Genomic DNA, 16,854 nt, shown 5'->3' on the forward strand with positions numbered 1-16,854 from the left:
TTTCAGTTTTATATTTTAACCATAATTTCGAGCTAATTTCTTCTGATTGGGCTATAAAAGGGTTTGATTGAAAAAATATTAAAAAAATTGAATTGTTTCATTATTTATATAAACAATGAAACCAACTCATTTGTTTTTTGTTTTAGTTGTTTTTTTAATTCCCATACTACATGCCCAAAGATAAATAATTCCAATTTGTAATGATCTGATTTTGTTACGATAACTTATTTTTTCTTTGTGTAAGCTAAAGTGAATCAAGGTAGGTTGCCAAAGAAGCAACGAATAAGATTATTGAAGGAAAAAATGGAGGGCTTGGATCTCTTGAGCTAAGAAGGCAACACATGTCCAGGATAAAAATGGTAGTGTCCTAGTCAAAGAAATAACAAATTCAAATTAGTCCAAATCTATTTACAATTTTCCAAATCAGTTCAAATTCAAATTATTGTTTTGATTCAATTTTTGAATTTCCAATTTTTATATAAAGTGAAACATTATTGAGGGAGCTAGTATTCATAATAAATTAAGCTTAATTCGTTTAAGAGTCATGGGCAACCTTGAAACCGTCGAGAAATATATATTTTTTAATTGAGTAAATTAAGCTTAATTAGTTTAAGAGTCATGGGCAACCTTGAAACCGTCGAGAAATATATATTTTTTAATTGAGTAAATTAAGCTTAATTAGTTTAAGAGTCATGGGCAACCTTGAAACCGTCGAGAAATATATATTTTTTAATTGAGTAAATTAAGCTTAATTAGTTTAAGAGTCATGGGCAACCTTGAAACCGTCAAGAAATATATATTTTTTAATTGAGTCCCTGTTTCTTGTAATTAAGTCCCTTTTCTAAAATTCAATAAAGTCCCTCATTAATTAATTCTTCCAAATTTGCTCTTCAAATATTGGATTTATTACATAATGACTGGTTATTTAAGTTCTGCAATTGAAATTAACATATACTAACGTTAAATTACTTAAGAGGACATAAAATCCGTACATCTCATGCCGATTATCGAGTCTCTATCTACCTTCGAGCTTTGATGAGTGTGTTTATTTATCAAGTTTTTGAAAATTTTTAATTTTTTTGGTTTTGAATAAATTTTTTATGTTTTTGAATTGTTTTAATATACTATAAAAAATAAATTTTAAAAAATAAAAATATTATTTTAATATATTTTCAAGTAAAAAAATGATATTATCTTCGAGGCAAAGGGAATTAATTACATGTGTAAACGCTTGGTCATTTCTTTTAGGATCAGAACACAGAGCCTTTCATGGTCATTGTGAACTCTATAATTATCATACTTAGTTTTCTTGTTCTGCTGTAATTGGTGTTTCTTCTTCTTTTCTTTTTTATTTTTTGGTAATAAAGAACACTCATTCACGAGTATAATTACATTTCAATGATAGTGGGCACCCCATTTTGATTCTAGAGATTCGCCTTTTGTCAAATATTCGAGCTCATCATGCCATCCCCGCTGAATATTACAGGAGGCCTGGTGATTGATTAATTTGGATGAAAACTAGCCAGCTAACTAGTCATCTCCAAATATTAATCGTTTGTTTTCCCCTTTTCTTTTTCTGTTGTCGCTTATGTGGTACTTGAAGGGATTGGAGAAACTAAATTGAATTTTCATGGAACAAGCGATGTTGGTGGTCACGGAGGAGGCATCTTAACCTGTCAGCCCGTATAAAGAAAGAGCTGATTGCGATGTATCTTTAGTCCTTGGCATCCAAAAATAGCCCTGACTTGCAACAATGGGATTTTACTTTTATCCAACCATACCCTACACCCATATAAGTTTCTGGCATTTTGCTTCGTCAATAAATAATGTACTGAAGTAAAATCGCATCCACCGATGTCCTTAGAAATCCTGGGAGCTGGTAGAGGGAAATAATTCACCTTTTGTTTTTGAAAAACATTCTATTTTATATATATATGACGACGTCTACGTAAAGCACTGAGGCTAAGAAATCCACTTGCACGTTTAATCCACTCCTGCACTCATCCCCCGTCTATCTTTCAGAGGATCCAAAGGTGATGTATAATCGACTTTTTTTTTTTTAATTTCCTTATTCCAAATAACTGTGTGCGTGCGTGTGTTTTGTTCCTTGGCAATCAATCGAAATGAAAGACTTCATGCAGAACAGCTCATCAAACCCTAAAAATAAGGAACAGGAATTTTGTTTTTTATCCATCGGCGTGATGATTTTTAACATTAAAAGGCTTACATATAATTACCTCAAGTTTCCTAGTTAAGAGAACTGAAACCCAGTGTACAAACTTAGTAAAATAATCAATTCCTTCTGGATAGAGAAGGAGCTGTTGTTAGTTGTTACTGTTAGCATATATGTGTGTGTGTGTGTGTGTGGATGGCAGAAGATGAGTTTAATGAGGTTCAGAGATGTTGTAATCCAATGAAAGGAGCTTCGGTCTTCTTCTGTGGTTAGAAGTTAGATACAACCACATACATTAGCTGTAATGTCAGTCCCCATTTATTATTGTTCCGTTCTCTTTTTTGGACGACAGAGCCCACATGTCCCTCGACGGAACAGAATAAAAAGCAAGCAACATAACATGAGACCGAACTTGAGATCGTTTTTCCGACAGCTTCAAATGCCTTAGTAGCCTCTCTATTCATTACTTGCCTTTCTCCAACATCTACTTGTCTATATGTATAACATGCCCGAGTTTCCACTTTCCACTTCTCACTTCAGCCTACACATTTGTTTAGCTTCTTTTTGCATTGCAATTCTTTTTAGAAAAAAATAGGCAGCCTCTCTCAATTCTCAAAGCAGTTATTTAGTATTCTTAAGATAAATTAATTCTTGTCTCCAATTGTGATGCATGGGAGGACTTATGGGGAAAACGATGATCAAATGATTAGTGTGTGTGTAAAGCAAAATCGTGGGGCGACCTCCCAATTAAGCTTGGGGAATTTTTCGACTGATACTGATCCATTTAAGTGTATATATATGTAGGCTATACCCTTCATACCAAGAAAAAAAATTAAAGTGAAATCTATTATTAAAATTAAAGAAATTAAAGCCTACTTTTAAAAGGTATTTTGGGTCTTCCTTCCATGTGCATGAGTAAATGGCAATCACAAGGTCTGCAAAAATGACTGGAAAAGACTGTGATATAGTACTGCTGTGTTAATAAGCAACCACTTTCCAACTTTAATTGCCTTGCTTTTCCCAAGTACTTCGAGGAAAAAAAAATATAGAGGAATTGAAGCGGAAGAAGTATGAAAGAATTGATTAAGAGATGGCTCGGGATCACCAAAGTTAAACGAAGATTATTATTTTCTAATATATATATATAAAAAATTGAAGTTGGTAAAAACTGTAGGCGAGAGAAAGTGAGAAAGCAATTAATGGAGGATTAGGTATGAAGATGGTACGTGAAGAAATGATCACCGAGTTTTCGCACGAAAAATGGAGTAGAGATCGAGTGCTATGACATTCGATTCACAACAACCCTCACTATTAGCTAGGGATCCACCACTGTTGCGAGCACGGCTGTTCACAGCCCTTTTCCAGTGGTTTTGAGCTCTGTTCATGATATATCAGCTCGAAGTGTGTAGAGCACTGCAAACGCAAATTACAACGAGAGAGGGAGGGAATTGATTAAGGAGAAGATGACAGTCGTGAAAGGCGACGAGAAATTGCAGCTTTGCATGCCACACACGTTTTGATTCAATTTGGGATTCTCTTCGATCATCGCCACATGATACTAACTTACAAACCCATCAGTTTTTGGCTTTGTTTATGCACTCATCTTTCATGAATTAGACAACTGAGTTGATATATATATATATATATACATATATATATAATTCAAGGATATGATATTGTGGTTGTTTTCCAAGGATTTTCTCAGGTCGAATAATTATTTTCGATTTCGCAATTGAGATTCAAGAAAAACAGGTAACCATTCAAATTAAACAAATGACTAGCTAGGCTTAAATTAAAGAAAGAAACTACGTACAGTTAGAAGATGCTGCGATTTGAGCAATGGCCCATCATCAACAACGTATTCAGAATAACAGTCGTGATGAAACTAAAAGGAGAGAAGAAACTAAAACAAAACAAAACAAAATAAAAAATTGCCACTAGCTAAGAACCCTAGTTAAATTGACATCACAACTTTTCCAATATTCCCTTTCCAAATTGCACTAGTGATGACTACTTCTCAGTATCTCCGTGACACCAATAATTAAGTAGCTAATCACCAGTTCCTGGAAGAAGGAGATGACCATGATAACAAATGCTGGCCTTTTATGTTCCAAAATTTTTTAGGGTTTCTTACCAAGGGTGTGCTTGTTATTATGCATCCAGACCTTGAGCACATGCCGCTTCACCCCAGTCTCCGCACAAAACTGCCCCACAGCAGCCTCATCGTGTTTCTGGATTCCCCAACCAAGCCTCTCCGCGAAAGCCAACGTCTTTTCTTTCTGCTCCTGCGTAAACTTTGTCCTATACCTCTTCTTTGAACTACTACCGCCTCCTCCTCCACCACCACCGCTACTGCTCGGATTAGACACATCTTCCTCTTCCCTACTACACCCACCAGCACCAGCACCAGCACCACCCCCACCAGAAGCAGCTGGCAAGGCTAGTGGCCTTGACTGCGGGGTTGGTGTCAAGTGATGAAGATACCCGGTCGGTGGTGGAGCACGATAGTAAGGAGAGAATTGTGGCTGTTGCTGGTGGTGATGGCCGTGATATAATATTGCCTCACCTCCACCTCCACCGTCAGACTCTTTGCGATGGAAATTACGGTGGCAATTACACGCTGCACATTTAAGTGCATCCAAAGTACCTTCATCCCCCGCGGCCATGAATTCACCACAACCATCAAGTGCGTGTCCACCGATTCCCACCGCATGGTTTTTTTGACACTCTCTGTATCTGATTGAAGATTTTCTTGTGTTTGTGTTTGCCGTTGTTGTTGAAGCACCTTCTCCTCCACCACCCGCAGGACCCATTTTTGAACGAGCAGCAACTGAGTTGCTAATTGAGTCAAAACCCGGTGGCATCACCGCCATCCCCGTCATTTCTTCTTCTTGGTCTTCGTGCTCGTCAAACTCCATATTTTTCCCACTCTCTCTGATCTTTTCTTTTCTTCGTTTTCCTTTCTTTCTCTCTTGGTCTACACTGATGGTGCTTTCTTTTTTGTTGATAGAGAAGATCTACATGGCATGGCCGGTGCTTTTTGTGAGCAGATCCACCCTATAATAACCAAGTGAAGAAGCCGTTGATAAAAGCTTGTATTTATATGGGATTAATATGTGTATAAAAGATTAAAAAATAATTCAAAAATAATAACAACAGTAATATAATTGTTTTTCGCTTTTTAGATCATAAGAAGAGAAGATAAGAGGTTAAGGAGAGTGTGGTCATCAATTTCCTGGCCTGCAGAAAAGAGGTGTCTTACTCGAAAGCCTTACATAGTTTCATATGCTTTCCATTCTCCTTCTTCGACCATTAACGTTTTACTCAGTAAATATAAATATATTATAAGTACTGCCAGTACAAAGGTAATTTCCAATGTCTTTCTCTCCTCTTCTTTTCTTCTTAATTAAGAGATGTATTGATAAGTGTTTGGAATTGAATTTTAATTTATTTTTTATTAAAATTTATTTTTTTAATTTTTAATTTATTTTTTTATTATTTAATATGCTAATACCAAAAATATATTTTAAAAAATAAAATCTTACTATATTCTAAAATAAAAAACACTCAAAAAATTACTTACTACATTCTAAAATAAAAAACACTCAAAAAATTACCATTAAAACACTAAAAAACACGCCCCCTATCTCAAGCTGCGTAAAAAGAAAAGTAGCTGTCACCTTCGCTCAGTAGATTAATTCGACATAAAGTAATTCTATAAAAACTTGACCCTTCCTAAATGAACACAATCCCTTTATATATGTTTAAAACCGACGTCTACATGAAAAAAAATCAAATATATAGCAGAAAAAAAATCTAAAATTAAGCTAAAAATAAAAAAAAAATGAAAATTGATAAAAACAACTTTCAAACCTAATCTAATTTGCAGGTTTTCTTGAAGTAAATCGGCAAAGCTAATTATTGAACCAAAACTGTAAAATCTCCCAGCTAAATTTGAGTACAATTTAATGGGGGCTTAAAAACTAAGGACCGGCCATCTGGTTTTAATTTGGTGTCGTTCTGTAATTGGATGTTTTCATCTAGCTAGTTTATAGATATATCTACTAGACTATTTATATAGTCTAGTTATAATAGACCTGCATCTAATTCATCAAAACCTCCAATTAACAGCATAATCCATCTACATTAAGTGACATATATGATGGAAGAGTAAATAGCCCTTCTTTTTCCTTAATTTCCTTCACTAATCTCCTCAGAGTTCTCTCAATGGTTTAATTTTATTTAGTAGTATGCTAAGTGATCACTTTACCAGGTAATAAATCATCTAATATTCATTAAAATTAAGACACTTCAGCTTAAGACTTCTTTGAAAAAGAAAAAGAAAAGGAAAAATTGCATTTAGTGATCGATGTCGATTGTTGGTCAAATTGAACATCGACAAGTTGATGACATGGCGTTGCAATTAGGGTTCGTGATCGTGGCGTGCACTGTTGTCTGTTTCCGTTCCTATTTTTGTTGAAAGTTAATGCGGTAAAGGAGTCTGGAAATTTACTTGAAAAAAAGAGGAAGAAATGGCAGAGAGGTAGCGTGCAGGGATGTGTCAAAAGGTGACGTAAGATTGAAAGGGAAAGGTGGTGTTTGGGAACATGGGAGAACATAACTACGCATCCCACTCCGTTCATGATGAATCAACACCATTAGTAGTCGCCAAGTCCTCGAGCTACTCAAATTTTACAGTAACACTGAATGATGAGGATTGGCTGTGTGTCCGTCCCCTCTTGATGGTTAATTCAGTGGTTAACGAACCAGGTTAGCTCTTAAGGGATTGTTTTTATTTATAGAAACGCAATTATCCGACATTTTTGTCTATGCACAGTATTAAATTTTAAATTTAGCATAAGTTTTGACTTTCTTTACCTGCTGATGATTTGACAATACATGAACATAAAGATGGAATTGAACAGTGGCCCTTTTTTTAGCATGGCGTGCATGGTCGTAATTAACTTCTAATCACGTCAAAATGGTGCGTCCCAGAAAAAAAGTTGATACGGCAGTCAAATTTGAAGTTTTTAAACAGCAAGTCAATGTGTTAAATGTGTTTTGAAATGTGATAAGATATTTTTTAAATAGTTTTTTATTGATAAATATATTAAAATAATTGTTTTATTTTTTAATAATAATTTCTTTATATTAATATATCAAAGATCTGAAAATATTAAAAATAATTAATTTAAATAAAAAAATATTAAAAAAATACTTTTGAAATACAAAGATGAATGAGCTCCAAGAAACCAACAAGGAGAGTTTTTAAAAAGAATCCTTCTATCTTTGTCATTTTTGTTTTTCAAGATGTTTTTTTATTATTTATTGTTTTATCCAGGGCATTATAGTATTTTAATTAATATTAATTAATATAAAAAGTTGTTAGTGTGTGGGAGGGCCTCTATTTTTCAAGCGGTTCATGTTGTTTTTTATAGTGGTTATCATTATCCTTATATAATATCGTTGGAAACGTCGTCATGTCCTTTTTCTCATTGTGTGGTGTATGTCAGCTATGAGGGCACAATTTGTCATCAATATGTCCTTTTCTTCATTTTTTAATTATAAGTTTGTCTTTTTTGTTGTTGATATTTTAATTTTGATTCTTATTATTTTAATTTTTTTAAAAAAAAAATTCTTAGCCTTTTTGTAAAAGTTTTGTTTTTTTCTATTCAGTTCTTCAATTCTAATTTTTTATTTATTGTTTTTTTTTCAATTTGATCCTTATTCTTTTGATATTATATTTTTCTCTTTATTTCTTTTTTTTTAAAAAAATTATTGGTTTTCAATTTCACCATTTAATCCAAGTTTATTATATTTTCTTTTTCAAATCAGTCCCCATTCTTTTATTATTGTTTTTATTAAAGTTAATTTTCTTTCCAATTTAACCATTCAATAAAAAAATTAGCTTCCTCCTAATTTAATTTTTATTTTGATCTCCATCCTCATTCTTGTAATTAACAAATTTTTTTATTTTAGATCCTTTTATGTAATTATTTTTTTCTTAGTTTCATCCTTCAACATTTAATTTTTTAGAGATTGGATATCATAGTTTTTCCATGTATAATGTTTTTGATCTAATAACTTTAAAAAAAAAAAATTGGGCGTTGATGAATTGTATTTCCTCATGGAACCTAACAAGGATTAGGAAAAGAAAACTCATTACGTTGATTCTATATTAGAAGAATGGAAAAAGTCTTTGTCATTTGATCCAATAGCCTTCTATTAGATAGGAGTAGATTTGATAAATACCGATAACTCTCGAATAAAGTATTAGAACGAAAAAATCCATTAGATAAAAGTATTAGAATGAAAAAATCCATTAGATAATGAACTCTTGGTTCTAAGCCATCTCTGGCGGGTCACGAGTTTAAAAAGCTAGTGTAGGCTAACAATTTTTTTTTAATTTTATCATTCGACATTGTTTTTTTTTAAGAAAATTAATGTCAGGTTATCTTGATCTCATGATTTAGGCCAAGAGTTTTACAGGTTGGCTTACCCCTCATTATAATATTGTCTATCACACTACCTCACGCTAATTTTATTGTCTCTTTTCTTTATTTAATCTTATACCTCCAAATGTTTTTTTATCCAAGTTATCATGATTAAAAAAAACTACATGTTTACTATTTATTGCTTATTTTTTATCTAATTAAAATAAAACCAACTCATTAAAACTAATCATGGTTATAGCTCGAGTCGTTGGTTTTTCTTATTCTGCTGAAACATGTTTACAACACCTAAACATCATTTTTTATGAAGAAAAAAATACAGACCTGCAGCATAGTGCAAGCCTTGTCTAGTATAGACTACTTATTTACTCAGTCCTACAATCATCTCATAAAGTCTATAGTATTTTTTTAAAAAAATTAGCACAATAAAAAAAATAGAGAAAATAACATAATTCAGAAAATATATAGAGAAATAACATATTTTGATAAATTGCATATATCGTTTATAACTTGTGAGTTGCATGTTTCGCATGCAACTTATTGAAACAATATTAGTCGGGTTGTTTTATCAATCTCTTAATTCCCTGCCATAAAAAACAACCCAACAATTTACAATTAAAAAATCAACACACTTTTCAATTCACAATTCATCAAAATTCATAATTTATAATTAAACATAATTAAAATTCACTTAATATTTTATTAAATTTAAACAAAATTCTTAATTTTTTTCTTCCCAAAGAAAGATTTGGACTTAAAATCTTCTTAAGATGACTTGGATACAATTAGAGCTAACCCATTGTAGTTAATAAGAACATGATCATAAAGAATAAGTAAAATAACACAAGAAGTTCTTTTTGTTTCTTAATTAATTTGTTAATCAGGGCAATAAACCATTAACACTCTTATAGAAATAAGAGAGGTTAGACCTGTTTTTCCACTTAAAAGTGAGAAGGTGGATCCTGTTTTTAAAATAAAAGGAAGATAATGCTATCGATTGTGATATAAATTTATGGCTAGGTTTTAGTTTGAATTCCAATTTTAACAATAATATGTTGTTAATCGTTTTAGTTTCATATAAGTGACTGTATAGATTAAGTTTAAAAAATGAGACATTTCATGACTTAAGATTTTAGAATTAACGAGCAAGAACTTGGAAAAAGAGAAGAAAACATTGCTCTTTTATTATATATTGCAAAATTCAACAAACCTTTCAAAATCTTATAAGAAAAACAAAATCTTAAACAAATAAAAATCATCAAGTGATGTCTTTGCCTTGACATCAATTAAAACTTTTTTTTTATGAGTTTAATATTATACATTCCTTTATATATCTACACCCACACGGAGATAAAATTCACCCATGCCAATTCTCAACGGTATTCAATCTATATTTTGAGATTGTAAACAAAAATTATTATGTTCAAATAATCGTGATTGCTAAAATAAATGGGTTGTTAGTTATCTAAAAAAAAACCTAAGATTGAATGTTAACAATAAAGTTCGACAACATAAATTGTGCTTTGATGCAAATAAACATTCCACATTATAATAAAAAAATGCAACAACATAAAATCTTTACAAGTTTTTAAATATATCATCTCATAAAATTATACATGCCATGTAGGAGTGTTCACAGTCCATTTTTAACTTAAAAATTGATATTTATTTCTTTAGTCATGATCTTCATTCTTTACTGTATATTTATTTTCAGAATCTCTTCCTGAAATATAATTATTTTTCTTCTTAAAAAGATATTTACTTAAATAATAAGGAGTCTTCAAATCCATCAAGTGAGATATTTTATAGGTATTAGCTACGTCATCATGGTCAATGAAAATGAATCATATTATTAGAACCAAGAAATCAACTAATTATCCAAGATGTTAATCCTACCCTTAACTATTTATATGTCGCCCTTAACTACTTATATGTCTTAGAAGATCATTAGTAGTTATTCTTTACCTTTTCTTTAATACTCATTGAATATGACAAAGACATAAAGGTAAAGACATCTACATAATTATGTATTGAGATTAGAACTAACGCTTTATTGAATAGAGAAATTCACACAAATTATTACCCTGCAAATTCCTAAAAACCTGCTTAGATTTCTTTATATTTATAATAAATTATTCTCCTTGTACAATATACTATGTATCATTACAATCATAGTATACACTTCATTTGGATTCTTTTTATGATGATATTTTGAGATATAAACTCTAAAAATATATATGCTAAAAATATTAAATTAAAGAGATTGTAAACACGATACTTAAAATAATTCGTTAGGTATTTATAGTTCATAAGTTTTTTTTTATGGATAGTGAGGTTGAAGTGTTATTTTTCTCTAGTATTTAATAAAGGATAAATATCACTTATATATATATATTAATAAGAGATAAATATGATAGAAATTTTAAAAAAAATTATACACCTTAGGGTATATGGATAATAAGATACAAAAAATAATTAAGCCTATAAAAATTAAGTTTTTTTTTCTAGATTCAACCTGGTCGTGTTTAATAATTTATCAAATTAATGTTATTGTAGACTTAGCACGAATCCAAGTATATTAGAATTAACAATCTATGATACTCACGTAAGCTCATTAAATAACTAAACCCAAATGCATTAAATTTAGCCTACAGGGTTGTGATACTGCCTGGCAACAACCAACCAGCCAAAATCACAAGGCCAAAAAAAAGCCTAGGGGCCACGAGGCCACGGAGTCGAGGAGCAAAGAAGTTACAGAGCCACATGCCAGGAGTCCCGGAATAATTCCAGATAAATATTAGTTCATGCGAAGATATAAACATTCAGGGGAGCAAAAAAAAAAAAAAGGGGGGGGGGGGGGGGGGGGGGTAAGATAATTGATTAAAAAAATTGTATAATTACATTAAATGAATTTTTCATCGCCTTGTCACCTTCTAGTACTAGGGAGAGTGAAAAAAAAAAAAGTGTGGAACAAGTGATGTACAAATTACGATGTGTGCTAAAGTGGATCCGCAGGTAAGGAATAGATAGCAATAAGCTACATGACACGTCTGGTGTGACAGAAAGGACTGCGTGTGTTTTCTGAGGGTCTTGAAGTTCCGTTCCGTTGCAGGTCTCCTTAACCGTTTTGGATAACGGGGATTCTTTTCTTTGCTTGCAGTGATTACGAGAGAAGTCGGGAAGAAAAGAAGGGGACAGGGATGTTGACAAGACGGGGGAAAGGAGTGCGAGAGTGGATAGGGGTCTGAGCCCTGATCTTTTATTTCCATTTCCATGCTTTTTGGCAGCCTTTTTACAAAAAAAATTTTGTTTCTGTTTTTTAACCCCTCAACTATTTTTTTCTCTTTTTTTTGCCCCCTTGAACCCCATTCCCCCCCCCCCCCCCCCTTTTTTTTTTTATTTTTTTTTTTTTTTTGTCTTTCTCGTTATCACAGGGTTAGACCTGTTTTAAAATGGGCCCTATACCTACTTTGTCTTGGAGCCCATTGGGTCCTTACATCGTGTAACATCAATGTTTGGAATGTATTTTATTTGACTGATTGAAAACATAAAAAAACAAAACTAAAAGATATTTTTTATCATTATTTTAATTTTATCATTTAATATTATATTTATTAGAATTTAGATTTGATAATTTTTTTGATGTATTTTTCATATAATTATTATGATCTAAAACAAACATTTCGTCCTTAAATTCCTACTTGATTTCATAAAAAACATTCAATTTTATTGTTTACAAGAAATTAAAAATTAAGGGACCAGAATTGCAACAAATAAAAACAGTAGGCCTTTTGTTTCTGGAAAAACTATAGTGTTAACTCTCATCCTACTCTTTTTTCACCTTCGGTCATCAAATTTTCTTTCTTTTTAATTTAATCATTCATTATTAAATTGATTAGAATTTATAATTTATTTTAATCTATTTTTATATGATTATTTTGATATCAAGAAAACATCCTATCATTGGGGCTTGATTCCACAAAAAAAAAAAATCATTTTACTCTTTGAGAAAAAATAAAAAATGAGAGGACAAAAATTGAAATATATAAAAAATTTAAAGCCTTTTTTTACAGAATAATTTTATGTTGGTGGCTTTTTTCCTAGGGATTTTGTCAAAAAATAAAAATTGAACCCTTTATTTTGCTTGTATTTTAGCCCTAAGTCAAAGAGAAGAACGAGAATTATCAAAAAAAAAAAATAGTGAAGAAAAAAGAAAGTTGATAATGTATATTTTTTTAGCAACAAAACAAATCTTTATTTATGTGAAAAGGTTTTATTTGATTAGAAGAGCTCCTTTTAGTGCTTTTAGCCCTTTATCTTGCCAAATAAAGTTAATTACGACTCATAATTTTTTTTGAATTTTTTTTTAATTAAATGCTAATTTAAAACCATAAATACACTTATTGAAATCTTTAAGGAGATTTTTTTAGATATTTTCAATTGAGAAAATTGATGAAAAGGAATTTTTTCATACGTGGAAGTTGATAGCCTAACTTTCTAGCATATTGAGGTAGTTGATTTTAACTAATGAATGACTCAACATCTGATTTTTTATAAGATAAAAAAAATAAAAAGAAATTTTTTTTTTTTGGCTCACGGCCTTGTAAGCCCATATGCATGATCTTTTCTTATTTATGGACTAAGCATGTTGGTCAACTAGGCTCGCATGTCAGGCCTTTAGAAAATTTTTTTTTTCAAAAACTTGTGTTTAATTTTTTTAAAAAAAAAAAAATTTTCAAAAACTTGTGTTTTCAAAAACTTGTGTTTAATTTTTTTAAAATAAAATAATTCCAAATGCATACATATAGGCATAGATAGATAGATAAATAGATAGACACACACACACATCTTTCAAGTTTTTAGAATAACTTAGAATTTTTTTTAGTATTATTTTATTAAAATTCATTTGATTTTGATTTTTTTTACAACCCATCATATTTATTTTCTTAATTTTATTTTATTGTTGTGTTGTAATTACTATTTTTTATTATCATATAATTAAATATAAAAAAAATCAAGAAAACAAATTTATTAAACTGAGTTGCATTTATAAGTTGGGTTGCAGATTTGGCAGGTTAACCTGAATTAATTCTTAACTTCATGAATTAGTCCTTAGTTGGTGTTAAAATATCTCTTCAATAAGTTTTAGTGCATGTAATCCTTATTCCATTTTATTAAAAATATTCATCATATTTTAATTTAATGATTAATATTTTTCTTTTTAAGCAAAAAAATATTAGCAATGCATAAATTATTTTTTGAACGTTAAAAAAGTAGTTCCAATCTACGAAGTCATGCCTTCTAATTAACATGCAAGACCAAAATTAGCCCTTTAGGTTAACCAAGATTAATTGACTATGCTAATATAGTACATAGTATATGTGTTTTTTTATTTGCATGTATGTCACTAATTACAAAAAAAAAATCTCAAGGAAAGATCATTTTACCTTTTGATTCAAAGTATTGTGAAACAGAATAATGTGCCACGATAAATTTTATGGTGCCTAACTATAACTAGTGACATCTTGTTAGTTACTCGTTATAATTCACTTTTTTTTTAAAATAAATTAATACAAGTATGAGACATAAATCCTCAACGAAGATATTTTTATGATTTTTTATGAATTTTATTCTCTTTCTCCTACCTTTGTGAGTCTTTTTCTTTAAAATGGATCCTGAGAAGGAACTAATAAGATGTCACTAATTAATCAATGTGTATCATAAAATTTTTTAGAAACATTTGTTGCTTGATTCGGCAAAATCAAATGAAATTTTTTTGATTTAAAGTAATTAAATCTATAAAGATTAAATTTCAAACTAAAACAAATAAAAAGGATTAGGGTGAATGGGCAAGGACAAACTTGTTGCCGTGTGTAATGCAAGTGTCGGTATATGAGGGAAGTTGTTGCTCCCAAGCGATATGTTTGAACACCACCTTCTCTAGTGGCGCTGGAAGTGACTTGATGAGTTATTTCCATTATGGTGACTTGTGTCAATGGGAAGTAGTGGTCATGCTTTGATTGCCTTTTTTATATATTCATTTTTCATGCTAGACTTTCTAAAATTACAAATAGTCTTGTCAGTTTTTGTTTTTCAATTCTAGTCCTTATTTTTTATTTTGATTTAGGTCATTTTTTAATTAAATTTATTTGTTTTTAATTTATCATTCAATATTTTTTTATACATCAAATTACAAATACCACTGACATTGTAAACTCACCAACGAAACAACAGACGATCTGTTTGATAATTATATGTTAAATTTACCGACAAGCAAAAAAAACTACTGATGGAATGATACATGGTTTTTCTATCAATGACATGTTATATTTAGCCATAGAAATGCCGATAGAATAAAATGGGTCAATTTTTTTTTATGCATTTTGTCTGTTAATAAATCCATCGATAAAATTATTACCAACAAAGTCATTGACAAACCACATATAACCGATGAGAGTTTTTCCAACATATTAGTTCCATCCACGAGCCCTTCGGTAAGTTTCGTGATGAAGGACTATGAGTATAAATATTAATAAAAAAAATTGTCGGTAAATCTAAAAATTATGTTGGTGAATTTTGTTCTTTTCCTAGTTAAAAATTGTATGATTGCTTACAAGCTTACACCAGCTATTAAAGTTATTCCTGTCTAGAACCATACATTAATTCATTAGTAAATGCTAAAATACTTTTCTAAATATTTCCACTCAAGATTTATAAAAAAATAATAATTTATATTTATCACTAATTTATCAATTTTCAAGCTATAGATTTATAGTGTACCCCTTTATATTCAATAGGTCATACTTTCCTGACTCAGATATTTTTTTAATACAAAGTGTAAACAGACTACATCAAATTTCATTAAATTATATTTCATAACCTCACTTTCCCTTTTAACTCTTCCATTTGGTTTTTATTTTCATTTCTTTATTTTTTATTTTTCCACCATTTTCATACTTTTATTTTTAAGTAAACACATGAACATTTTATTTCAAATTGCTAAAATTTAAAGTCACCTTTTTAATTTCAATACTCAATTTACTCACTTAACATAATATTTTCTATTATTACTTTTGTTGATATATTCAAGGGTTTATAGGATCGAGATTCATTATTCTTTATATTTTTCTTTATGTTAGTTTATGCCATTTACATGACCTGGGTCACGAGAATTACTTGGCTAACTCAAGTTTGTTAAGGCTGTTTTTTAGGTCATTTTTAGTATTTTATTTTTCAATTTCATTTTTATACATTGAGTTTGTTGGGAAAAAGGGCTTCGTATTTTTTTTCAATCTTCTTTTTATAGAGTTATCCTAATCTTACAATTTAAATAGCAAGTTTGGACGGCTATTTTGGATTGACTTAGATTTTTTTAAAAAAAATTATTTTATTTTTAATTTTATGTCTTGACATTATATTGGTTAGGTATTAACCTTCATTTTTTATGTCACGTTATCTAATTCTCATATCTCAAGTTATATATTTGATGATTTAGTCTAAATTGACTCGAGTCTTTTTTTATATCATATCAATATTTTAAGGATATGTCACCCGATATACATCCAATTATAATTTTATTATTGAATTTTTTCATGATATAAAACATGTTAGCAACATCTTTATATATTTTTTACATTTAAAAAATTAATTTGACCTACAATATATCACAAGTAAATAATTTAGTTATAAACTAAAAGTATTGTACTAGAATGACGTTCATTATTGGACCGGATGAATATAAAACATAATAAAGGGTTTCTTATTTATTTTAATTTTTGTTATTAATCTGGATTTTTTTTTGTTGATTAATGTGGGTGTCCGGGCTAGCTTGCGCGCACCACGACTAATCCCACGGCCCGCTGAACATCTTGCAAGCCAGTGAACAGGTAAGACACCGCGGGGGTGACAAGCGTACCACATATAAAGGATCCAATAAAGACACGAAGAAAACCACTTTCCAGCCCCAGTACCACGAGAATGTGAACCAAAATTCAAAAGAAGGAAGCAGCGCCTACACCACTAAACCACAACCTACTAGGTTATTAATCTGGATTTTGACTTCATAGAAAGTGGATGGAGAGCTTAGGTCTTTATGCAGGTTTTACTCTCAAATAGTTTCCCTTCCCAGACTGAAAAAGTCAAAAGCAAAAGAATTAGAAAATAAAAGTTGCTTCGATATGAATTACGAAAGCAGTAAAAACTTGTAATCAAAAGTAATACACACACACA

The 16,854-nt window shown here is 30.4% G+C and overlaps 1 protein-coding gene across 1 annotated transcript; it reads right to left on the reverse strand.

Annotated features, from left to right (window-relative positions):
* Positions 1 to 3,938: 3,938 nt before the first annotated feature.
* On the reverse strand, positions 3,939 to 5,446 carry LOC105120410 (zinc-finger homeodomain protein 2). The gene has a single exon (XM_011018585.1). The coding sequence runs from the start codon at positions 5,089 to 5,091 to the stop codon at positions 4,294 to 4,296; it is 798 nt and encodes a 265-aa protein (XP_011016887.1). The 5' UTR covers positions 5,092 to 5,446; the 3' UTR covers positions 3,939 to 4,293.
* Positions 5,447 to 16,854: the final 11,408 nt, after the last annotated feature.

The sequence above is a fragment of the Populus euphratica genome, unplaced genomic scaffold (genome assembly GCF_000495115.2).
Source record: "Populus euphratica unplaced genomic scaffold, PopEup_1.0 scaffold6.1, whole genome shotgun sequence".
NCBI lineage: Eukaryota > Viridiplantae > Streptophyta > Magnoliopsida > Malpighiales > Salicaceae > Populus > Populus euphratica.